Source organism: Cnephaeus nilssonii, assembly GCF_951640355.1.
Source record: "Cnephaeus nilssonii genome assembly, chromosome: 14".
Classification (NCBI taxonomy): Eukaryota; Metazoa; Chordata; class Mammalia; order Chiroptera; family Vespertilionidae; genus Cnephaeus; species Cnephaeus nilssonii.
In genome coordinates, this window is record NC_137085.1 from 1,649,145 (window position 1) to 1,674,971 (window position 25,827).

Consider the following 25,827-nt stretch of genomic DNA (forward strand, 5'->3'; position numbering starts at 1 on the left):
CGCGGTTGGGCGTGAACGTAGACTTAGGACGTCAACGGCGTGCTGCCAGACGCCCAGGAGACGGCGCTCGGTGCTCGTGGGGACGGTGTGCCTGGCACCTGCGGCCCCGGGCCAGATGGGACAACCGGTGCCTGGTGACCGGCCGCCCAGCCACGCTCCGCCGCGCAGGTGGGAACTGCGGTGTCTGCTCAGCTCGCCCGCTAATCGTGGCGCGAACCCCTTGCTCAGCCTGTCACTGCGCCATGAAAGCCCAAAGACTCCGTGCCCGATAATTACGCCGCTGATCCTGCTTTCTGAAACAGGCTACACATCCCCAACTGAATATTCCAGAAAGAAAAAAAAAAAAAACAAGAAAAAAACCCACCAGCGCCTTACGGAGAGGATGGCAGGCACAGAGGCACCGTCACCCCCACGCCAGGCCTGACGCGTCCCCGCCCCCGCCCCCACAGACGGATCTGTCACCGGCACGCTGTTCCCAGGCAGCACCGTTTGGCGCCACAGCTGTGAGCTCGCACATGGTGAGGCTCCTGCTCACCACCCCTTCCCGGCGCGTGAGCCCCAAAAATACACTCGCGCACGCCTCCTCCTTTCAAACTCGGGGACACGTGCCCCGCCTGCGCCAGCCCAGCCTCCCGGGGGAAGCTGCAAGGCTGGGTCCCCACAGCCCCCGGCGCCCCTGACAGTCCCCACGTGCCCTCTCCTGCGGTCACCACCCTGGGGGACACCCGTTCCGGAAAGCGTGCCCCGAGCCCAGGCCTCCGGAGCGATCCAGCTCAGGTCTCCCGAGGCGGCCCGTGGGTGACAGCCACACACACGGCGGCCCCGAGTCCGGGCCCCAGCCCCTCCCTGGGCAGGGACGGGGCCGTGAAGGGGAGCGGCGCGCGGGGTACTCACCGGGGGTCCGTCGGCGCCCGGCATTCCTGGGAGGCCCGGCTTCCCCAGGGGGCCCTAGAACAAAGCGGACCCGTGAGCAGGCGCCGGGCTCCCCAGCTGCCCACCTGCTCTCCACGCCCCCACGGGACTTTCCCCCTTTCTGCTCAAAGACCGTTTGCTGAAAGGGATGCTCAGAGGCAACCCCCACCCGTCGGCTTGGAAGTTTCCAGCACACGGAGCAGCGGCGAGGCCGGGTCAGCCTTCGCTGCCCCAGGGCCTTCGGGGGTTGCAATTGGAACAAATGGCCGGCCAGGTGGGGGCAGGACCCCAGGTGGGAGCAGGACCCCAGGTGGGGGCAGGCCTGGCCAGGTTCAAATTTAACGGGGCCCCCATATTTACTCTTCTTCCTAATCTGGTCACCCTATACAAGGCTAGAGAATGAATGAATGAGTGAGAGAGTGAATGAATGAGTGAGTGAGTGAGTGAGTGAGCGAATTTCTAAGTCAGTAAACGACAAAGATCCACGACCTCTGGCCTGTGTGTCTGAGCTTCCCCCTCCCTCTGGGGAGGACAAAGCTCACATCTCGAGCTGGCGATGCCCAGCGCCCTCCCCGGCCTGGACCACACCCCGCAGGCAGGCGAGGGTGCCCTATGCCCAGCCCAGCCCACCTACCTTCTCTCCTGGAGGCCCGATGGCGCCCTGGGGGCCTGGCAGACCCTGGGATGGGGAAGAGCAGGCGGGAAGGTCAGAAACTGGTGGCTGGGAACCTCCCCCCCTCGCCCACCTTTCCCCTCGCCCCCTCCCCCCTCCCCCTCCCTCCCTCCTCTCCCCTCGCCCACCTCCCCCATCGCCCACCTTTCCCCCCTCGCCCCCCTCCCCTCATCGCCCACCTCCCCCCTTCCTCCTCCGGCACCGGCCGGGTTCCAGGCCACCTCCAGGCAGCACCCCTCAGGCGGCCAGCAGCGGGGCCGCTCGTGGGGCTCGGGCCCAGGCCCCACACTGAAGCCGGCGCCTCCCGCCCCGAAACCCGCCCGACTCGCTCACCTGGGCACCTGGGTTGCCCTGCTGTCCGGGGGGGCCGGGCTCTCCCTGGGGACCCTGCAGGCAACGAAAGAGAGGCACTGGAAGGGGCTCTGGAGGGCGGGCAGGGGTCGGCACCCCCTTCTTTGGGGGCCTGGGCCCCCGCTCCTGGCCTCCGTCCTTCCAGTCTGTCTCACACCCGACGCGAGCGCCCAGGAGGCTGACGACGGGTAAGGCTGGCGGACGGGCCCAGACGAGCGCCTGCAAGGCCGACCTCGGGCCCGAGCTCCCACCGCTCTGGAACACCGCCCAGACCGCCGCCGGGAGGGCAGGTGCCCAGAGGCAGCCACTGGCAGGAAGTCCCACCCGCCACGCCAGTCGGGCAGCGCCCTGAGACTACACGCGGGCGGGGGGGCCGGGGGGGCTGCTCACGCCCCCGCAGTGAGGAGGGATCCCCCACGCTGGGCTGACCGGCCCCCGGATGGCGTGGGCTCTCCCGCGGGGCTGCCCACTGGGGGCCGGGCGCGGGCGGGCCTCCTCCCCACAGCCCGTCTGGTTGGGGGATGGCATCGCCCTGGCCTGGCTGTGTGGCCCCGCCGGGGACCGCCGTGAGGCCGGGAGGCGGGACCCCGCAGACTCACCACGTTTCCTTTGGGGCCCGGCTGGCCGTCCATCCCCGTCACGCCCTGGAGGAGAGGGGAGCAGGACTGAGTGTGGGAGAAGGCACGCTCCGCGGGAGAGCCCGCTCCACGCGCTCGGCCCGGCCGCCATGTCACAGGACGCACGGCCTGGGGCAGGGGGCAGCCTTGGCCCCGGATTAATCCTGAGGTCTTGGTGGGCGAGGGGTACGGAGCTCCGGGCCCTGCGGTGTGGGGGGCAGGCCCAGCGTTCGTGGGAAGCAGGTGAGCCCAGGGCAGAGGGGCCGAGGGGGGCGGACGGGCAGAGGGGGGCGGACGGGCAGAGGGGGGTGGACGGGCCGGGGGGGCGGACGGGCAGAGGGGGGCGGACGGGCAGAGGGGGGCGGACGGGCCGAGGGGGGCGGACGGGCAGAGGGGGGCGGACGGGCAGAGGGGGGTGGACGGGCCGGGGGGGCAGACGGGCAGAGGGGGGCGGACGGGCAGAGGGGGGCGGACGGGCCGAGGGGGGCAGACGGGCTGGGCCGGCCCTGGGGATGCCGCCCTGGAACCAAGGGCTGCTCCCTCCTTCTAGAACTTCCAGAAGCCGCTGGAAGTGCTGTCAAGCAGGGAGCACATGGCGTCCGGATCAGTGTGTATAACAGCGCACGTGTGTGCGTGAGGACAGGGGTTTTTAACAGCGCACGTGTGTGCGTGAGGACAGGGGTTTATAACAGCACACGTGTGTGCGTGAGGACAGGGGTTTATAACAGCACACGTGTGTGCGTGAGGACAGGGGTTTATAACAGCACACGTGTGTGCGTGAGGACAGGGGTTTATAACAGCACACGTGTGTGCGTGAGGACAGGGGTTTATAACAGCACACGTGTGTGCGTGAGGACAGGGGTTTATTACAGCACACGTGTGTGCGTGAGGACAGGGGTTTATAACAGCACACGTGTGTGCGTGAGGACAGGGGTTTATAACAGCGCACGTGTGTGCGTGAGGACAGGGGTTTATAACAGCACACGTGTGTGCGTGAGGACAGGGGTTTATAACAGCACACGTGTGTGCGTGAGGACAGGGGTTTATAACAGCACACGTGTGTGCGTGAGGACAGGGCTGTCACGCCAGCTGGCTCTGGCCACCAACACCCACACCCACCGCCAGGGTCCCTCTGCACGTGGGCATCCGGCTCTGGCCGCCCGCACACTGACACGGGGCGAGCGTGCCCGGCGGTCGGCGCGGGCAGCCAGCTGCCGGAATGCCCGAGGGGCTGCAGGGCGGACGGTGGGACAGACACAGGAGCAGGTGACAGGACTTACGGGAGGTCCCGGGGGGCCCGGAGGGCCCTTTGGCCCCAGCAGACCACGCGGCCCCTGGAAGAGGAGAGAGCACAGGAGATCCGGACTCGGCCGAGCGTCCGCCTTCGCCGGACCCCCCCCGCCCCCCCGATGCTGCAGCCCCACCCAGGCCCATGCCAGCCGGCTGCCACACGGCTCTCCATGCTGCCCAGGGGTCGTGGCCAACACCCGCTCCTGCCCCCGCTCCTGCCCCTCCCCCGCCTCTCCCTGGGGTCCCTGGAATGGATGGGGCTCCGATGGGAGCTCAGGGTGCCCTCAGGGAAAGGAGCCTCTGGACCGATGGGGCCTTCACGGGCGCCCAGAGCCCATGCGCGCTGCCGCCGTCACCCCGCCCGGCACCGCGGTCCAATCCTCGCTCCCGGCCCCCGGGCAGCCCTCGGCACGTCTCGGCCATGTGCCCGCGGGGTGGGGCACGGAGGAGGCGGCCTCCGACCCGGGAAGCCTGGCTCGGGTCTCTCGGGGGGGCCCTGTGGCCGAGCTGTCCCCCGGCCTGGCAGCGAGGGCACGTGTGGGAACAGCCGGGAGGACGGTTAGATCTGAGCGGCCACTCGGCGGCCCCGCCGCCCGGGAAGGAGCCGCCCAGCGAGCTGGCGCCCTGGGCCGAGGCACCGTGATGTCGCGCCCGCAGGGGGACTGAGCTGCGGGCGCCGCGTGAGAAGGCCCGCCCGCTCCTGCCGGAGACGCTGCCTTCGGCCGAATCCCTCGTCAGCGCCTCAGCGCCTGTTTCAGGGGCTCAGGACCCAGAGGGGGCGCTCGGACGCGTGAGGAGAGCACGCCGATGCCTCCCCTCCCGGCTAGTCAGACCCCGGGGGCATTCAGCCCCGACGCCCGGCTCCTGCGCTGGCCACATCCCTCCCTGAGCATCGCCGGGCGCACGGCCGCGGGCGGCGACAGGGACACGGCCGTCCTTGGTGGCTCAGGACACGGGCTTCGGCCCGAGACACCCCCGGGGCAGCCTGGGTGGCGCCGGCCGGTGGTGCGGCCGGGGAGCTCCTCTCCGCGTGCCCGTCTGGGAGGGTGCAACCCGCTATCCAGGCCTGCGGCTGCCCCGGACTCACCGTGTGCACCCCGCCGTCCTCCCCCCCGGGGACCCCGCCACCCTCCCACCCGGGGACCCCGCCGCCCACCCCCCCCAGGACCCCGCCGCCCGCCCCCCCGGGGACCCCGCCGCCCACCCAGGGACCCCCCCCGCACCCCCACCTGTGACCCCGCATGCCCACCTGAGGACCCCACACACCCCCACCCAGGGACCCTGCACACCCACCCGAGGACCCCGCCACCCACCCGAGGACCCCGCACACACACCTGGGGACCCCGTACACCCCACATAACTGCAGCCGGGCCCCCACCCCAGCCTCAAGGACCTGGCCCCCCCTGGAAGGCTGGGATTGACTCCCTAGAGCTGCCCCCACCTCCCCATTGCACCTCCTTTCCTTGCAGGGAAGTCCCCAGATCTGATTCTGGGTCCCGGCTGAGCCCCTCGCTGTCGCTGCTCGAAGACGGTCCCCGATTCAGCCCCGAGGGAGCCCCTCCTGCAGCCGTCCCCCCCGCCCCCCCCCCCCGCCGTGAGGACACAGAATCCCGCCGGTCAGCACTTACCGGTTCCCCGGGCAGCCCTCGGGGCCCGACTTCTCCGTCGTCACCCTGTGTGCGGGGAGCAGGCGCCGGGGCCGGGGGTTAGGACAGGCGCTAAGGCCTCGCCCCGGACGCTTCAGCGCGCCCAGCCCAGACCCGGACGCAGCGCCTGCCTCAGGGGGCCTCGAACCCAGCCTCTGCCTCCCACCCCAGGCCACAGTCACCTCCAGACTCCCCACCCCGAGCTCCGCCCCTCGCTACCTGCTGACTCCCCTCCTCCCAGCGTCCCCCCCCCCCCCCGCCCCCGGGCGCCGGTCCCTGCAGGAGAGGGACTTTGGGACCTGACACCCCGACCAGCAGGAATCTGCCGTTTGCTTTTGTCTGGGCTCTGGGCGCCCTGCACACCCGCCCACCCCACCCCCAGTTCCCCCACGGTCCCGCCTGCCTCGCCCACTCTCCACACGCATGTCCCTGCCACCGACCAGCATGCCACATGCACTCCCCCTGCCAAGTTCCGAGGAGAGGGGCAGGCAGGGCGGCGAGGCCGCGGGTACGTACCCTGTCTCCGTCTTCTCCCGGGGGTCCCGGCGGGCCCGAGGGACCAGGGTCACCCTAGGAGCCAACCAGAGCCAGGTTAGCACCCGGAGCGGGTCACGCACGCCTGTCCCACGTCCCCCACGTGGCTTTCTCTCATTCTGAGACCGGACCCCCACCCCCACGCAGCCCCTCGTGAAGTCCGGGGGGATCTGTGGGAGACATGGTGAGGCCTGGCCGGCTCCCCTGCAAACACTGACACCCAGGAACCCTGTCCTGGGGACAGCTGTGCTAGACCCGGCCCAGGGGCCACAGGCGTGCACGCCCCCAGACACCCACCGACCCCCAGCCCGCACCCCCCACTCCGGAGAGGCCACCGGCCAGGACGGGGCGCCGTGAGGGTTGGTCCGCCTCACGTCCCCGCGGCTTCAGGCCTTGCACGCGGCCGGGGCGCCATGCCCGTTCCGGTCAGGCAGAGGGACTGGCCTGCTCAGCGCCGCCCGCCTCCGCCTCCCACGGGGCTGCTGAGGGCCGGCGAGCAGCACTGGCTGAGCCGCAGCGACCGTTTCTCAGCATCAGAGTGTGCCGATGGACCCCACTGACAGTGTGTGTGCACGCGCATGTGTGTGCGTGTGTGCATGCATGTGCCTGTGTTCACGTGTGCATATATGCATGTGTCTGTGCTCACATACGTGTGTGCATGAGCATGTGTGTTCACGTGTGTGCATGTGTCTCTGTGCGTGTGCACACATGTGCCTGCATGTCCAGAATGTGCTTAAATATAAAAGAGGCGTCATGCCCTGGCCGGTTTGGCTCAGTGGATAGAGCGCCGGCCTGCGGACTGAAGGGTCCCGGGTTTGATTCTGGTCAAGGGCACATGCCTGGGTTACAGCTCAATCCCCAATAGGGGGCGTGCGGGAGGCAGCCGATCAATGATTCTCCCTCATCATTGATGTCTCTCTCTCTCTCTCTCTCTCTCTCTCTCTCTTGCTCCCTCTCTGAAATCAATAAAATCATATTTAAGTAAATTAATTAATTACGTAAAAGAGGCGCCATGTGTGCCAAAGGAGAGAAACCCCCAATGAGCTGCTCAGAGCGGCGTGCGGAGCCCGCGCAGAGGGTGCGGCCACGCCTTCCGGGCCGTCCACCAGAAGGTGTTTTCCTAGAGGAGCTGCCCCCCCCCCGTGCCTGCAGCCGTCCCCCTCCCCCCCACCCCCTCCCCTCCGTGATGGCCGCCGCTTCCCCATCCCACGCCGGAGAGGACCGCTCCTGGGCGCCTCCCCCAGCCCAGCCTCACGCCGCGGCCATCGCCCCCCAGGAGGTGCCACGCCGGCCACCAGGACCTCGGGCCGGGCGCTGCCCCTCCCCGCCCCCCCTCCCCCCCCGCCCCGCCGCACTCACCCGGTGGCCCTTCTCTCCGGGCAGCCCTGCCAGCCCGTCGAAGCCACGGTCACCCTGCGGGAGGACAGAGGCTGCTCAGGGCCACGCCGCACAGGGATGGCCGTCCGGGCAGTGTCGATGCGCCCCGGGCCCCGGGCCCCCGCCTGTCCCTGGCCGGGGTCCCTATCCCACCTCCTCTCCCCTCCTGTCCCAGGGCCACCCCTCCTGCTCACCTCCCACACAAGAGGAGCAGATCTGCCGCCCAAACTGTCACACGTGCTCGCGAAATTCACCCGCCAACCCCGCGGTCACAGATCGATTGACGCCCGGTCAGGGCACACGCCTGGGCCCAGAGGGGCCCAAACAGAACCTCCCTCCCCCAGACCCTGCCCATACGGGTGTGAGCATCGCTACATGTCCCCATAGTCATGTCCGTCATTATAACCGGCGTGCCAGCCACGTCACCAGCACGAGGACAGCGACGCCGTGGCCAGGACACGCGGGGCCGTGCGTGGCGCCTACCTTGGGGCCGGTCTGGCCAGGCATCCCTCTCGCGCCGTCACTGCCAGCCCGGCCCTGGAACACAGGAGGCAAAGGGTCAGCACCGAGCGGCTTCCCGTGGAGCCAAGGACAGTGCCCAGCCCGACGGCCGGAACCGGAGTCCGGCGGCTGGACGCCCCCAGGGGCTCTGCTCCTGGGCCTCGCCATCCGGGACGGCCAGCAGGGGCGACGCCACGTGCCGGTCTGCGCTTGGAGGCGATGGCATGAGGCGGCAGGCGAGACCTCTCGGGGGGAGAGGGACCAAGGGGCCAGGTCAGCCTGCGGGGCTGCCGGCCGAGACTCGGGAGAGCAGGGACCCTGATGGCCATCCGGGGCAGTTCCTTTCGCCGCTCGGAATTCAAGCTAAAGTCTGGGCGCTCAGGCCCGGCCCGTGGCTCAGTGGTTGAGCATCGACCTGTGAACCAGGAGGTCACGGTTCGATTCCCGGTCAGGGCACAGGCCCGGGTTGCAGGCTCGATCCCCAGTGTGGGGCGTGCAGGAGGCAGCGATCAATGATTCTCTCTCATCACTGATGTTTCTCTCTCTCCCTCTCCCTTCCTCTCTGAAGTCAATCAAAATATATTTTTGAAAACGTTTGTTAAACTAAATGCACTTGCTCAGGACGGAGGCCGGGGAGGCCGGGGAGGCCGGGGAGGCCGAGGCAGGCGAGTCCTGGGAGAGGCACGGTGGGCTCGGCTCGCCCGGGACGGGGACGGCCCCGCCTGGGACACAGGAGGCGGCAACCGGCTTTCCGGCCCAGCCTGCTCGGAGGGCATGGGGGGCCCACGGCTCGGACCCCCGCCCCGTCGGTGCCCGGCCTGCACAGAGGGCATGGGGGGCCCACGGCTCGGACCCCCGCCCCGTCGGTGCCCGGCCTGCACAGAGGGCATGGGGGGCCCACGGCTCGGACCCCCGCCCCGTCGGTGCCCGGCCTGCACAGAGGGCATGGGGGGCCCACGGCTCGGACCCCCGCCCCGTCGGTGCCCGGCCTGCTCGGAGGGCATGGGGGGCCCACGGCTCGGACCCCCGCCCCGTCGGTGCCCGGCCTGCACAGAGGGCATGGGGGGCCCACGGCTCGGACCCCCGCCCCGTCGGTGCCCAGCTGGTCAGGGACCCAGGAAACACTCACCCTTCTTCCAGGCTTTCCGGTCGGGCCGGGCGGGCCCTGCACCCCTCGGGGGCCCTGTCCGAGGCCAAAGGGCAAAGGTCAGTTCCTGTCCCGGTGTCTCAGAGACAAAAGCAAATTCTTGTCCCTGTGGCTTGTCCTCCTAGCTGCAAACTCGAAGGCACCCACCCCCGGGACAGGGCGAGGGCCCCGCCGCCCGGAGGGAGGGCCGGGCAGGGAAGCGCCAGCCGCCGCCCGCCGCGGTCACCTGTTCTTCTGGCCCCGCCCCCTTCCCACCAAGCGGCAATGCCACGGACTTTCTCAAAGACATGCAGCCTTCGGGGCACCCCCCCCCCCGCCCGAGTCACAGCCTCCCACCCCGGAGACGCCCCTTCAAAGAGCCCAGCCGAGGGGCCGACGCACCTGCGGACCCATGTCGCCCGGCTCGCCCTTCAAACCTCCGCTCCCGGGGGGGCCCTGTGGGGACACAGCTGGTTAAGGAACGCGGCAGGTAATGGCTGCGGGGGGCGGGGGGCGGGGTTGGGGCGCAGAAACGACTGGGATCCCCCGTGGGCAGGGCTCCCCGTGAGGGCGGGGACCCAGCCCTGCCCGCCTGGGACTGGACCGACCGCGGGGATGAGGGCTCATGGTTTGGGTCTCTTCCTAGTTTCCATGGAAACTGTGGACAGTGGGGGGACCAGAGCCACGGAGCCACAGTGACCTTCGGGGTGAACTTGACCACGGGGGGTCGGGAGGCAGTCTGCGGCTCAGGCCGTGTGCAGACTCCCAGGGCCCGCAGCCAGGCTGGATGCCGGAGGGGGCGCCCGAGCCACGCCCACGGGGAGGGCCCTGAGTATAAGCGGTGGGGGGGGGGGGGGGGCCCGGGGCCCGGGAAGGGGGTCAGCGGCCACATCTCTCTTCGGGGAACGGCGGTGGGACACGGAGCGTTTAAACCTCCGTGCAGCCCCCGGGGTCCCCGCTGCAGGCCCCGCGCCCCATACACTGCACTCAGCTGACCCCCGGAAGGAAGAGGCCCAGAGCCCCGGGCAAAGCCGCAGCCAGTGCCCGCGCCGAGGCTTCCCGGCCCCGGCCCCACGCCGGCCCCGCCCGGCCAGGGCCCTCCCCACCCGCGCCAGCGAGTCAGCGGGTGACGCTAAAAGGCGCCCTCTCCTCTCCCACCCTCACCGCGTGCCCCAGCTCCCCCTGGTGACTTACCACGGGGCCAGGCCTCCCGGTCAGACCCATGGGGCCGGCCGGGCCTCTCAACGCCAGCTGCAAGAGAAAACAGGACCGGCTGAGCGAGGTGAGTGGCGGCCAGGGCCAGGGGCCGCTGGGACCGGAGCCGCTGGGGCAGGAGAGGCTGGGGCAGGGGAGGCTGGGGCAGGGGAGGCTGGGGCAGGAGCCGCTGGGGCGGGGAGAGGCTGGGGCAGGGGAGGCTGGGGCAGGGGAGGCTGGGGCAGGAGCCGCTGGGGCAGGAGCCGTTGGGGCAGGGGCAGCTCGCTGGGAGGCGGTCGGAGGCAGCCCAGAACCACCCCCTCGGCTCCTCTGGGGCTCCCACACCAGCCACGAGAGGAGAGTCGGGAACAGAGGAGGCGGGTGGACCCAGGTGGTGCCTCTCCCGCTTTGGGGAGGGCGCCCCCACTTGGGGTGCTCAGAGCCTCGTGCTGACCTCCTTCCTGGCTCCCCAGCCCCCGCCCTCGGAGTGAGCTGGCAACAGCCCCAGGCTGGACGGCGTGGGGCGTGTGTCCTACACGCGTGCTCGAGCTGAGTATCATTTTATTCTGAGGCGTCTGGCGCCCTCCAGGGGTTGGGGAGCCCTTCTGAGGGGGAACTCAGTTCCAGAGGCAGCAGCCGGGGAGCCCCCGCCAGCAGACAAAGTGGGGTGTCCTCCCGGCCTGCGAGACCCCGCCCACCCGCCTACCACGGGCGCAGGCCCCCCGCAGCCAACCTCCCGCCCCGTGCTGACTGTGCCCACCCCGCCCACAAGGAGCCGTTTCCGGTGGGAAGAGGTTTTGTTTCAAAACCCGGCCGCCCACCGCCCCCCATCGGCTGCTCTTACAGGCACCGGCTACCGGCCAGCGGGCGGGCGGACAACGAGCCTTGGCCGCGGCTTGGTCACGCACCGCACGGCACCCCGTGGGCCGCTCCTCCTCCGCGGCCACGCGATGCTCTAGCCGCCCCACAACTGCCCGCGCTCTGATCATCGGCGCCTCCCGCTGGCTGGGGCCTCGGACACGGCAGCGAGGCTGCCGAGCGGCGCCCGCCATGCCCATTGCGGGCGCCCCGCCGGCCACCCAGCCCAGCGCACAGGGCATCCCTCTCACTCCGGCCTCACCGCTCGGTCTCAGCTCACTGACCAGCGCACGCGCAGGGCGGAGCGGTGAGGACAAAGGCTCCGCGGGACCCCAGGCCGAGCGAGAGGCGCTCAGAGGCGTCCACCCATCACAGGGACCCCCACTCACCCGCGCCTGCTGCAGGGGGCGGGCCCTGTGCCCCCGTGCCCCACCCCCAGGACCCCCACTCACCCGGGCCTGCTGCAGGGGGCGGGCCCTGTGCCCCCGTGCCCCACCCCCGGACCCCCACTCACCCGGGCCTGCTGCAGGGCGGGCCCTGTGCCCCCATGCCCCACCCCCAGGACCCCCACTCACCCACGCCTGCTGCAGGGGGCGGGCCCTGTGCCCCCGTGCCCCACCCCCAGGACCCCCACTCACCCACGCCTGCTGCAGGGCGGGCCCTGTGCCCCCGTGCCCCACCCCCAGGACCCCCACTCACCCACGCCTGCTGCAGGGGGCGGGCCCTGTGCCCCCGTGCCCCACCCCCAGGACCCCCACTCACCCGGGCCTGCTGCAGGGGGAGGGCCCTGTGCCCCCGTGCCCCACCCCCAGGACCCCCACTCACCCGGGCCTGCTGCAGGGGGAGGGCCCTGTGCCCCCGTGCCCCACCCCCAGGACCCCCACTCACCCGCGCCTGCTGCAGGATGGCTTGAGCCTGGGACTCCTGGGCTGAGACCATGGGGCCTTTGGAGCCGGCATCGCCACCCCCCTCCGAACCGGAACTGTGGGTGTAAGAGGGGGTCACCCAGGGGCTCTGATGTGGGTGCCACACTGGACTCCAGGGCTGGGCAGTCCCAGCGGCCTCTCGGGTGAAGTCCAGCCTCGCAGGTCTGGTTGGGCAGCTGCTACCCTGCCCCCTCCCGTGCCCGCCGACCAACCACAAACTCTTCCCGAGGCCTGGGCTCCCCATGAAGGAGATGCCCCATGACCTTCACCCACAAGGTCACGGGCAGGGCAAGCTCCCAGAGGGACCCGCTGGCGAGCACGCCCACTCGGGTTCCCAGTGGTGACGGGGGGTGTTCGACACCAGGCAGAGGGCACAGCTTTCCTCCAGGGACCTGACTCCACCCCCTCTGAGGGGGCAGCCCTGGGCGCCCCTGGGGTCCACTCCTCTGCAAAGGCGCCCCCCCCGCCGCCAGGAGCCTGCCTCTAGGCCACGGGGTGCCCTGGTTGGGGCAAGTCTGTGGCCAGGAGATTGTCCCCCTCAGAAACAGAGCCCGGGGCCATTCCCCATCGGCCACACCCCCATCGGCCACGCACCCCCATCGGCCGCACACCCCCATCAGCCGCACACCCCCATCGGCCACACACCCCCATCGGCCACACCCCCCCACAAGTCGGGGTACTCACGGGCAGCATGAGCATGGTCCCAGGGGGGCCGGGCAGCCCGTCGGCCCCCGGCAGACCTGGTCGCCCAGGGGGACCCTGTGGACAGAGGGGCCGAGAGGGCCTGGTCAGGGTGCAGGGGGACGGAGCTGGGCGGGGCGGGAGCGGGTGGGGAGCCACGGCCCAGCGGGAACACACTGGACGAGCACAGAGCAGTGCGAGGCCCCGCGGCTGGAATGTTCCAGAACCCGAGCCCAGAGGAGGGGTGTCGCTGTGGGACGGGGATGGGGAGGGGCTCCCGGGCAGAGGGATGAGGAAGGAGGAGTCCGCGCGGGTCCAGAGAGGCGACACTCCAGGAGGTCAGGGATGGAGCATCGGGGCGTCCACCCCGAGCACACCCCTTCCAGGTCTCCCCCCAAACTGGACGGCGGCAGAGCCAGCCTGGCTGCTCAGAGGGAAGGTGGTCAACGTGGCCACCTGCTTGGACAGACACGGGAGCCCCGCTCGGACACGGGGAGCCCCTGCTCGGACACGGGGAGCACCTGCTCAGACACGGGGAGCCCCTGCTCGGACACGGGGAGCCCCTGCTCGGACACGGGGAGCACCTGCTCAGACACGGGGAGCCCCTGCTCAGACACGGGGAGCACCTGCTTGAACATGGGGAGCACCTGCTCAGACATGGGGAGCACCTGCTCGGACACACGGGGAGCACCTGCTCGGACACACACGGGGAGCCCCTGCTCGGACACACGGGGAGCACCTGCTCGGACACACACGGGGAGCACCTGCTCGGACAGACACGGGGAGCACCTGCTCGGACACACAGGGAGCACCTGCTCGGACACGGGGAGCACCTGCTCGGACACGGGGAGCACCTGCTCGGACACGGGGAGCCCCTGCTCGGACACGGGGAGCACCTGCTCGGACAGACACGGGGAGCAACACTGAGGTTGCGAGAGCTCAGTCATGTCCGGCACCATGCACAGTGCATGATCCCCTCCCACATCTCAGAGAGAAACAGCGTCTGCTGTGCCACGTGGCCCCTCTCTTTGACGTGTGGATTGGCCACGCTCACGGGTCCAGCTGCTGACAGCTGTGGGGGACCAACGCCCCCCGTCTCCCGCGGGCCTTGACACACAGCCCACGGCAGCATTCAGGCCCTGAGGCGGGAGAGCAGGCCTGACGGTGGCGGGGGGGGGGGGGGGGGGGGAGAAAGGGGGGCAGGCGGGGGGAGCAGGATGCCAGCCAGCCAGGGACCACGGGAGCCAGGCAGCCTATAGGTCAGCTGAGGCCCTGCCACGGAGAACGAGCTGCCTCCTCTGGGCCCCCAGAGCCACCGGCCATATACACACACACACAGGCTCACATACACACGCGTGCGCACAAAGAGCTTTACGCACATGCACGCACACACATACACACAGAGATTACACACAGGTACACACACGTGCACCCACACACAGGTACACGCAAACATGCACACACAAATGGCAGAGAGTCCTGCCCGAGGCTCCACCCAGGTGGGACGCTGAGGTCACCGGCCACAGGGAGCCAGGGGAGCCTCCTCCTGACCCAGCGCTCAGCGGCTCCACCTCGGGCATCCGGCCAATCGCCCCGGGCACCGCCCACGGCCCTAGGGCCTGACAGGCAAACGCCCGGCCTCCCTGTGGGCCTCCCTGCGGGGCAGCTTCCGGAGGCCTCAGGCACCTGCCACACCACACGGCTGCTCCCGGCCGCGCCGGGCCCGGGGGGAACGCCCATTAGGGCACACACACGCTCTCTCGCCGCGGCTCAGCCTGCTGTCACATGGCTGCTCGTCAGTCCCGCATGGACACCAACATGAGAGGAAAAGACTAGAAGCCACGCTGAGCAGGTGCCCACAAGCTGCAGTACCACAAAGCCCCACTAGGTGTCAGAATGGAACCGCGACCTCCTGGGTCCAGTCCTCATCCCTCCTGCAGGGACCCCGAGGCGCGTCCCTCGGACCAGGGTGACCCCGGGATGCACCCATCTGCTCCAGAGCAAGCCCCCCTTGATTTCCAGGACAGAAGGGGATCAGAGGGAATCGAGGCGGGGGTTCTCGGACGAGGAAGGGTCCTTGCAGACTCCGGGGTTGGGCACACAGCCCTGAGCTGCTGGGTCGCGGTCACACGGATGCAGGGCGGCCGGCCCTCGCCGTGTCCTGACCGCCACGGGCGGCCTCGGTGGGACAAGAGCGCGCTGGGTCTTACTGGCACGGGGTCGCCGGCCCCAGCCCCGGGCCAGAGCCGGCCGCCCCTCACCCCGAGGAGACTGGGCGCAGGAAGCGGGTGGCGTGAGAGGCTATGGGGCCAGGGCAACTCGGAGAAGGAAGTCACCGTGGCAACGCCCGTCACAGAGCCGGGCACACGGGGCGAGCCTGTGGAGCGAGGGGCCCGGGAGCCCGGCGGCCCTTACCCTTTCTCCAGGGTCACCCACTTGGCCCGTGGGACCCATCGTCCCTGGAGGTCCTGGGAGGCCCTGGAATTAGAAATAAACTCAGAGCAGAGTTCAGAGAGGCGCCACGCAGCCCCCGTCCCCACGGGCCAGCCCCGACGTCGGCACGAGGCGGCGAACCCTCCTCTTCCGTCAGGAGTTTAAGGGGGTCCCTGGCCGCCCGCCTCAGCGCCTCCCGCACGTCGTGGGAATGAAGGTGACACTCACCGCGGGGCCTTCGGGGCCGGGCGGCCCCTCCAAGAGCATGCCCTGGAAGGAGGGGACAGGACAGGGGCGCTGAGACCCGGAGCCCGGCCTGCAGGCCCCCCGGACCCTGGTCCCCCGGACCCTGGCCCCCCGGACCCTGGCCCCCCCAGACCCTGGCCCCCCCAGACCCTGGCTCCTGCGGACCCTGGCCCCCCACAGACCCTGGCCCCCCTGGACCCTGGCCCCCCACAGACCCTGGCTCCTGCGGACCCTGGCCCCCCACAGACCCTGGCCCCCCTGGACCCTGGCCCCCCGCGGACCCTGGCCCCACCCAGACCCTGGCCCCCCATGGACCCTGGCCCCCCATGGACCCTGGCCCCCCGCGGACCAGAGAGACCAGGATAGAAAAGGTCCTTACGGGTTCGATGATGGCGGGTTCTCCCTTTTGACCTTTCTCGCCCCGCGGCCCGTCGATCTGGGGTGAGAAGCGCAGACGGAGAGAACGAGGGGACAGAGAAGGCGGAGGGGACCGTGAGTCCGTGATCACGCTTCCCCAGCAGGCCCCCGGCTGTCACGCCCCCGGACGCCCCCACGAAGGCCGCGCCGCGCTCACCCCCTCGAAGATGGTGTCCTGGTTGGCGGGCATGCCCGGCCCGATCTCGGACGGGGACACGGTGGGGTCGTAGTAGGGGTCGTAGTAGCTCTCGTTCTCGTCCAGGTTCTTGATGGTCTCCTCCGTGAACTCCCCGTCCAGGTCCTCCTTCCCCTCCGCAGGGGGCGGGGCCGGCTGGGGGCAGAGGGCGGCGTCAGGGGGGCCGCAGAGAGGCCCTCCCTGCTGGGCTGCGGGCCTCGACCCGGGGCTCGGGGTCCGCGGCCTCCAGGCCTGGAGCCTAACTCCTGGGGCAGCTGCTGGGGTCCCCGGGGTCTCTCCCTGCTGGGGTCCCCGGGGTCTCCCCGCTCCTCACTCTCCGCGCCCCGGGCCCGCGGCTGTGCCTGGGGAAGTCGGTGCCCTCAGGGCGCCGCCACGGGCCTCAGGGTCGTGGGATAACATGACCCTAACCCCCCGCCCGCGACTCAGGGGTCTGCACCAGGAGGACAGTGTGTCCACTCCGTGGCCGCCGAGAACATGGCCAGTTAACTGCCCCGCGTCCAAAACGGAAGCCATCCTTGCGTCTGTAGACGCTTACGGCGCACAAAGGGTTACGTTTCCCACGTGTGGGGCACTGTGCTGGGTTCCTCCCCAACCCAAAAGCTGGGCGACAGCCCCGGAGGTGGCGCCTGGGGGCCACGCGGTGACTGAGAACACAGGTCCGTCCCCCAGGCCACTGCCCTGGAGCAGCCGCCTCACGCGTCCAGGTCCCCGGCTTGAGCCCATCCAGCCGGACCCGCCCAGGCCACGGACCGGACACGGTGGGTCTGCAGGCACCCTCCTCGCCCGCCTCCGCCTGAACCGGACGCCTCGGGGCGGGGCGCACGCCCTCCACGTGCAGATGAGCAAGTGACAGCACGGAGAGCCGCTCGGTGGCCCGCGATTCCCAACCGCCCGGCGTCCGCAGGGAGCAGGCACCGGGGAGGCCGAGCGAAGAACCCGGGGTCCCGACCTCCCGGCCCCGCCCGCCGAGCCCACGCAGAAGAAAGGCAATTACGTTGGAGGCGTTGGTGCCAGCTGTGCTGGTGGGCACCTCGGCCCCGAGGCCCTCGCCGTAGCTGTCCTCGTACGGGGCCGGCGTGTAGTAGTCCTCGCTGGGCATGTAGTCGTAGTCCGGCGGGTCCGGGTCCTCCTTCCCGGCCCCCTCGCTGGTGTCGGGCACGGCAGGGGCCCCCGTGGGGGGCAGAGTCAGCTCCTGAGGGGCGGGGAGAGGCAGGGCTGGGTCTTGGGGTTCCTCTGCCCATTCAGCCAAGACCCCCGTGGACTCTGGGTGCCGGGCCGCCCCGGGCCCCGGGAGGAGGCAGCCCAGCCAGGAGGATGCTGGGAACGGACCCCACACTTGGGAAGGGTGAGCTGTATCTCCGACACCTGTCTTAGAGGTCAGAGAGCGGGCCCTGGCTGGTGTGGCTCAGTGGATGGAGCGCCGGCCTGAGGACTGAAGGGTCTCGGGTTCGATTCCCGGTCAAGGGCACATACCTAGGTTGCAGGCCTGATCCCCAGCCCCGGGCGGGGTGTGCAGGAGGCAACCAATCGATGTGTGTCTCGCACATCAATATTTCTCTCTGTCTCTCCCTCTCTTGCCCTCTCTCTAAAAATCAATGGGAAATTACCCTCGGGTGAGGATTTACAAAAAAGAGTGAGAGAACGTCCCAGACAGAGCAGGGTAAGCCAGTCTCCCAGCACCTTGGGGAGGGACGGCGCCCCTCACCCCTCATCCCCTGAGGTCACACGTCACCACCGACACCCTCTCCCGACATGCATCCCATGAGGCCATCCCATGGGGCCGAGCCTCCACCCCCGCCTCCTGGGCAGCCCCACATTCACGCCACAGCTTCCTTCCTCCCCCTCCTCCTCCCCCTCCCCCACCCCGCGCCGGCCCCACTGCCCGCCGGGCCGCACCTCGGCAATCTCCGTGGTCTCCTTAGCGGCCTCCACGGGCTCCTTGGTGGCGGCGGGCTCCTTGCTGGGGTCGTCCGTGTCCTCGTAGTAGGGGTACTCGTAGTAGTAGGGCTCGCTGTCCCCGTCGCCCTCCGGGTACTGGGAGGAGACAGGCTCATGAGGATGGAGGGGCCGGTCAGGAGACCCCGCTCTCCCCACGCCGGGCTCAGCGGGAGGCGTGGACTCCAGAACGCCATGCCCCCGGCCGGGCACGACCCGCTCCAGCGACGGAAGCTGAGCCAGCCCCGGGGAGGTCCAGGGAGGAAACGGGCCCGGGCCCCTTCGAAGAAAACCGAGTCCCAAGAGGCCCAGTCGCTCTGACCCTTTAGAACCCGAGGGTCAGTCAACCAGCCCAACTATGCTCTGTCCCCCAGGAGGGAGGGCCCCCCGGCCACCGCGGGGAAGCCCCGGCCCCAGGACATTTGCACGGCAGGGACCAGGAGGCCTGGCCGCTGGGACTCCGCTGGGAGCACCGTTCAGCAGTGGGGGAGGGTAAGACGGGCCCTGGGCACCCGCAGCCTCCTGGGGCCACGCCTTGTCTGGCGGGAGGTGGAAGGGGGGAGGCCAGGGGGGAGATGGAGAGCAGGACTGGGTGCTACGTAAAGAGATGGGCGTGGGAGCTGAGCAGGGCTGGGCAGGATTCTCGCTGGCAGTCGGGGAGGAACTGCCAGAAACGTTAACCAGGTGCCCCTGGGCTGTGAGGGCAGGAGGAGGCGAAAGACGGACCCCAGACCACAGAGGTCACGGGGAGGGGACGAAGCTCAGGACACATTCCTGAGACCCTCGGGACGAGGCTGCTCCTGGGCGCGGCCACGCTGAGGTCAGAGGGCCTGTTGTTCACAATGAGCAGCCCTCAGCGCCCTCACAGACCCCTGTCCGGGGCACAGACCTCCTGCCCGGACCACAGACCCCCTCCCGGGCTGAGGGAACAAGAGACACTTCGCCATCGCCATCTGCTTGAAGCTTAGGGAGAGGGTTCGTGACACGGACCCCGGGTGACTCGGTCGCAGTCCTGCCCGGTGGGTTATTGACCATGGAGGTGCCACACCCCCGAGTCCCCCCTCCCCCCGCCTGCCTGGCCCACTGCCCCCCACCAGCCCAGCTGCCGACTCACGTATTCGTCTGGGTTGGGGTCCTGGGACTGGGGGGTGTCGGGGACGGCAGTGTCGCAGTCGGGGCTGTAGTGCTCGCAGTAATCGTACGCCGCCCGGTGGTCCGAGACGAAGAGCAGCTGCTGGATGTCCCCCTGGAAAAGGACAAGAGCCCTGAACAAGCGGCTCAGGGGCCCCAGCAGGGACCCAGGAGACCAGCCCGTCCTCAGCCAACCTTCCTCTCGGAGCTGCTGCCTCCAAACCACCCAACCAGGCTGTCTGCCCACCCATCCATCCGTTATCTGTCCGTCCACCCAACAACCCGCCCACCCACCCACCATCCATCATCCATCCATTCATCCATCCATCCATCCACCATCCATCCACCATCCATCATCCACCCACCATCCATCATCCATCCATCATCCATCCACCTTCCACCATCCATCATCCATCATCCATCCATCATCCATCCACCTTCAACCATCCATCATCCATCATCCATCCATTCATCCATCCATCCATCCATCCACCATCCATCATCCCCCACCATCCATCATCCACCCACCATCCATCATCCATCCATCATCCATCCACCTTCCACCATCCACCATCCATCATCCATCATCCATCCACCTTCCACCATCCACCATCCATCATCCATCATCCATCCACCTTCCACCATCCATCATCCATCATCCATCCACCTTCCACCATCCACCATCCATCATCCACCCACCACCCATCATCCATCCATCCACCATCCATCATCCACCCACCATCCATCATCCATCCATCTACCCATCCACCATCCATCATCCATCATCCATCCATCCATCATCCATCATTCATCCACCATCCATCATCCATCCACCATCCATCATCCATCCACCATCCATCATCCATCCACCATCCATCCACCATCCATCATCCATCCACCATCCATCATCCATCCACCATTCATCATCCATCCATCCATCCATCCACCATCCATCATCCATCCACCATCCATCATCCATCCATCATCCATCCATCCATCCATCCATCCATCCCTCCCTCCATCCATCCACCCTCCATCCATCCATCCATCCATCCACCATCCATCCACCATCCATCCATCTTCTCTCCCTCCCTCCCTGCCTCTTACCCTTCTACCCACCCTTTCACCTATCGATCCACCCATCCATCCATCCACCATCCATCCATACATCCCTCCCTCCATCCATCCACCCTCCATCCATCCAGTAGCAATTCCTGAGCATCTCCCAAATGCTAGCTGCTGCATCACACACAGGGGCACAGCCATGCCCAGAGCCGCACTGCCTGGCGGCGCCCACTTCCCCTAACACCTCGGCCTTCCGTCGTGCCCCGTGGACGAGGTCAGATGCAACCCAGGCCGTGCATCCAGCAGGCTTTCCCTGAGGCCCCTCAAGCCAGGCCGCCCTCTCTGGCCAGAGGCTGGGCGGCTCCAGCGCCTGTGGCCCCCTCTCCCCCACCCCTGGTTCTGCTGGGTTCAGCCAGAGCTGGGAGGACAGGGCCATGAGCTCAACCCAAGGAGTGAGGCCATCCTGCCCGTCAGAACCACAGGCCCAGCCAGGCGCCGGCCCTCCCGCCTCTCACATGGCGAAGGTGTGCGAGCCCTTCCCTGTGCCAGGAAGGCAGGGAGAGCTGCAGGAGGACCCGGAGTGGCCTCCACCCCGTCACTGAGCCTGGTCCCTGGACGGCCCCGGGGGGTGGGGCAAGGCGCCGGTGTGCACAGCTCTGCAGCGGGGTCTGCACCCTCCCCGGCTGCCCACACTGGCCCAGGGACGGGGGTGACGTGGGTGACTCAATGGCAGAATGGAGTCATGGTCCTAGAGTCCAGACTAGGCCCGTCAGCACCTGATCCGGGAGGCGCGCGGCCCAGCTCGGGTTCCACACCCCCGTGAGGAGCCGGAGCGCGGAACTCCGCAGGCAGAGCCAGCGCCTCGCACGCTCTCCCAGTCAGCCGCGTGGCCCTGCCTCTGGCCACGCACGGTGGACCCTCCTTCCGCAGTGACGCTGACCGCAGCCCCGCAGCCCGCCGCCACCCTGCGCGGTCTCCTCCCTCTCAGGGACGGGGGGGGGGAGGGGGGTACAGGCCGGGGCCCCACCATGGCACACGGGCATCGCAGCTCAGCACCTCACCTGCCTCCCCGCTGGCACCCGACCCAGAGGCCCCGCTCAGCAAGGTCCTGACATCCTCCACCTCCCGTGACTGTCAGAGCTGCCTCTTCCCTCCCCTCCCCCCTTCCCCTCCCTCCCCTCCCTCCCCTCCCCTCCCCTCACTCCCACCACATGGCAGGCTCCTGGCTCACAGTTTAAACTCTCAGCAGAAGAGAACTTACGACAGGAACAGTGAATCAAAACCACACGTTTTTATGGAGCAACAGGACTTCTAGTTCAGATTCCATCCAACTCAAATAAAACATCCCCTCTCCACAGCCTGCCGTCGGAACGGTGCTCTCACGGGCAGTCACGGGAGGGACAGGGGCTCGGGGCGGCGTGATGGCGGCACTTGGCGTGCCCTCGATGGAGCAGCTGCCTGGCGAGGGGCCTGGACGCGCCCCGCCCACCACGGCGTCCCCGTGCCCAGGCCGCCAGCCCAGCCCAGGCCGCCAGCCTCAGGAACGCAGGCTGCAACTGAACCTCTGACCCCCTGGCCGTGCCTGCTAATCACTCACTCAGCTCTAATGCCCACCCCGTGGTGCCCGCCGTGCCCAGCCCCTCGCTCTGACCACGGCCAGCTTCTCCTTTTACGCGCGCTTCTTTCCCGGACAGGTCAGTAGGCCCGGCTGAGCCCTAGAAGCTTCTGCCAGCCCGCCCGGCTCGTGACGGCACCCCGCTCTGCTGCCAGCCTCGATGCCAGGGCAGCCACCAGCGGCCCGTCTCCGGCCGCAGCCACCGGGCAGCCGAGGGCACCAGCTGCCGGACCCCAGGACGCACGCGTCCTCAGCCTCACTGCGCGAGGAGCATTTCGCTGAGGGAATCGGTTCTGCCTTTTCGATCATGAGATTGCATCCGGCCGGCACCTCTGCTGTGTGCGGGCTGGGGGGGGGGGGGGGGTCACAGAGCTTGCGTCAGGGAGCTTTGCCACCTCGGGGCCGTGGGCACAGAAGATGGACGTCCGTGTGCCCAAATCTGGCTGACCCCGCGCCTCCGAGCCTGGCTGTCTGTGACGCACTCCTGGCCCCTCTTCTGTGCCCTTGGCTCTGCGTTCCCCTCCCAGCGACACCCCGCCCCCCGCCCCCGGCCCCCCCTGCCCGGCCTCTCCCCCCCGGCCTCTCCCGCCCGGCCTCTCCCGCCCAGCAGGCCGGGGTCCCTCGGGTCGCTTTTCCTGCGATTTTATAGCCTGATTTTAACGGGAGCGCTTCACCCTCAGGAGGGAACACAGACGATGTGAGAAGACACGGGCTCCCGCTGGAGGGGGGGGGGGGGGGGGGAGGGGGGGGAGTCGGCAAGCCTGCGGCCCCGGAACAACCCAGCCTCCAGCCGCCGGCGCGCACGGCCACACGTCTGCAGAGACCCGGGGGCAGAAGGCGGAGGGCGGACGGCGCAGCCCGGGGCTCGAGGCCAGCACACCTGGGCTTCCATCGCAACCAAGCGAACCTGAAGCGTTTCCCCGGAAGCACGGAGCCTGGTTTCCAGGTCGGCATAACGGGGGGGGGGGGGGGGGGGGGGGGGGAGCACGCCGGGAGGGGGCTGCGGGGAGGGAGCGCCAGGGCCACACGGACTTCACACGTGACCGGCCACCGAGTCCCTGCTCCGGCTCAAGCGGCCCGAGCCCCTCACACTGACGCTCGGCCGTGATGTTTTCATCGTGAGTCACCGTGGAAAAGCGGGCTCCCGCCAGGCGCGAGCTCATTCTTTCCATGGGCTTTGGAGAGGCGTGGGATCATGAACGTGAGGTTAAAGGAAGACCTTCCTGGGCCCCGGGCCCTGCACCCTGGTCCCAGCCTGAGACGCCCCCCCTACCTGGCAGTCCAGCCCCATCCACTTCTCACCTGCCCCTCCAGGCCCCATCCAACTCTCACCTGCCCCTCCAGCTGCCACCCCCGGGGTTACTCACACCTGCGCTGGTGCAGCTGCAAAATGCCACACGAGAGTCTCCGTGGGGAGCGGGGGCCGAGGGTGCAGGGATGGCCACGTCCCAGCCTCATGGGACCCTGAAGTGGCTGGAGGGACTGTAGGGCCAGCTTAGTGAGCTGAGAGGGGGCGCTGCGTCCCCAGACCCAGAGGTGGGCTACAGAGCCAGCGTGGGGGCTAGGCGGACGGGTCTCCTCCTCAAAAGCCCACCAGGCTTTACAAAGAACTTGGGTCTCAGCCCCGTCCCTGCCCCTGTGCGGCCTGGACAGGGGGAGGCCCGGCCCAGCCAGGCACTGGGAGGCCCGCGCACTGGGAGGCCCGGGCACTGGGAGGCCCGCACGCTCGGAGGCCTGCGCGCTGGGAGGCCCGCGCTTGGTGCCTGGCAGCACCTGAGCAGCTGGCCCGCCCTTCCCCGCTCCGGTCTCCAGAGAACAAGCCCGTGGGGACGGGTGACCATGGGGCACGGGACACACACTCTGTGCCAAGCTCCACAGAGGAAGGAACACAGACCCGGCACAACCGCAGAGAGAGCCGAGACACCGACACAGGTGACGGCGCTTGGTGCCTCCTCGCCAGCTGCGGGCCTAACCCATCACCTCATCTACCAGCCCTGAGCGTGCTCATTTGTAGAAGAGGGTAATGTGACCTCCCTCACAGACACTACCTGAGGACTGGGTGTAAGGGTCCCTGCAGGAAGCTCAGTGGCCAAGATAAACAGCTACCACCACCACCATCACCATTATCACCACCACCATCACCACCACTATCACCACCATCACCAATATCACCACCACCATCATCCGCCACCATCATCACCACCACCATCATCACCACCACCACCACCACCATCACCACCACCACCACCACCATCATCACCACCATCATCACCACACCACCACCACCATCACCACCATCATCACCACCACCACCACCACCACCATCACCACCACCATCACCACCACCATCACCATCACCATCACCACCATCATCACCACCACCATCATCACCACCATCATCACCACCACCACCACCACCACCATCACCACCATCATCATCATCATCACCACCACCACCACCATCACCACCATCATCATCATCATCACCACCATCATCACCACCACCACCACCACCATCACCATCACCATCATCACCATCACCACCATCATCACCACCACCATCATCACCACCATCATCACCATCACCATCACCATCATCACCACCATCACCACCACCACCACCATCACCATCACCATCATCACCATCACCACCATCATCACCACCACCATCATCACCATCATCATCACCATCACCATCACCATCATCACCATCACCACCATCATCACCACCACCATCATCACCATCATCATCACCATCACCATCACCATCATCACCACCATCACCACCACCACCACCATCACCACCATCATCACCATCATCATCACCATCACCATCATCACCACCATCATCATCATCATCACCACCACCACCACCACCATCACCATTACCATCACCATCACCACCACCATCATCATCACCACCATCATCACCATCATCACCACCACCACCATCACCATCACCACCATCACCATCATCATCACCATCATCACCATCACCATCACCATCACCATCATCACCATCATCACCTGACAAAGACTCACCAGCCTCCCCCACACGAAGGCCGCCATCTCTGGCTGCTCATTCTTTCATTCGTTCAACCAGCATGTGCGGCCTCCATGCTGAGCCTTGGACACGGTGAATACATCTGTGTTCCTGATCTCAAGTCTCAGCCTCCTGGCCCCTCCCTGGGAAGCAGCCCCAGCGACCGGGGACTAGCTGCCTGGGGAGGCCCCTGCACTGGCTTCACACATGGCCCCCCACACACCACAGGGGGCCTGTGATTGTCCCATCTCACAGATGGGGACACTGAGTCTGACAGGCCGGTGAACGACCAGGCTGGTCCCACCCGCCCGACCTCGCGGTGGATTCTTCCTGTCTGTGCTCGTGGGAAAATGGCTTTTCTGGCTCAAGGAAACGGTATCTGTTTCAGGACCTAATTTTTCAAAAGCTCGATAAAGCTGTTTCCTGACTCTCCCATTAAAGGCACGGTCACGCACACAGGACTGGCGGTCACAGGCAGCACAGCACAGCTACGCACGCTGACCCAACCCGCCCCCGCCCGCCCCCGCCTCCGAACTCCACTCGGAAGCAGGCTGGGGCAGCAGCGACCCCGGTCCCCGCCCTGAGCGGTACCCACGCCGAGCGCTTCACGGTGAGCCCAGGCAGGCTCCCCGACATCGCGTGAGGCGTCGTTCCTGGTCCCCGTGTTTACAAACGAGAGTCCTGAGGTTCAGCACCGTCACCTGCTTCACCCGGCTCCTCCCACCAGCAAGGTCTCCGCCCCGTCTGTGCACCCCCGGCTCCCAGGACAGCCGGCCGCCCGCAGCGCGCCCCGAGGGTGTGTCTCCGTAATTTGCAAAAGTTGGCGCTGCCAGCGGGGTCCAGGCGCCAGCCCCCCTGCGCCCCACAGGCTCAGGGGCTGGAAATGCTCTGCCCAGGCGGGCAGGCGGGCAGGACCCACAGACCCCCGTCTCCACCAGGGGTGGCTGCTCGGACCCCTTCCTGGGTGTCCACGCCTCCCCCACCCGACGCTGGTGAGCGCCGAGAACAGCCCTAACACCTGCCAGCACGCCGTCCGGGAGGGCAGTGCGGGGGGGCTGCC

At 68.3% G+C, this 25,827-nt stretch overlaps 1 protein-coding gene across 1 annotated transcript in view; it reads right to left on the reverse strand.

Moving 5' to 3' along the window:
* COL5A1 (collagen type V alpha 1 chain) overlaps positions 1 to 25,827 on the reverse strand; it is a 99,806-nt gene that overhangs the window by 47,338 nt on the left and 26,641 nt on the right. Inside the window, 22 exon segments of the mRNA XM_079790842.1 lie at positions 895 to 948; positions 1,547 to 1,591; positions 1,919 to 1,972; positions 2,536 to 2,580; positions 3,834 to 3,887; positions 5,472 to 5,516; positions 6,006 to 6,059; positions 7,383 to 7,436; positions 7,884 to 7,937; positions 9,031 to 9,084; positions 9,430 to 9,483; positions 10,222 to 10,278; positions 11,968 to 12,048; positions 12,050 to 12,061; positions 12,690 to 12,764; positions 15,102 to 15,164; positions 15,348 to 15,389; positions 15,745 to 15,801; positions 15,940 to 16,113; positions 16,973 to 17,170; positions 17,875 to 18,012; positions 19,028 to 19,159. Coding sequence (XP_079646968.1) covers positions 895 to 948; positions 1,547 to 1,591; positions 1,919 to 1,972; positions 2,536 to 2,580; positions 3,834 to 3,887; positions 5,472 to 5,516; positions 6,006 to 6,059; positions 7,383 to 7,436; positions 7,884 to 7,937; positions 9,031 to 9,084; positions 9,430 to 9,483; positions 10,222 to 10,278; positions 11,968 to 12,048; positions 12,050 to 12,061; positions 12,690 to 12,764; positions 15,102 to 15,164; positions 15,348 to 15,389; positions 15,745 to 15,801; positions 15,940 to 16,113; positions 16,973 to 17,170; positions 17,875 to 18,012; positions 19,028 to 19,159 — 1,596 coding nt within the window.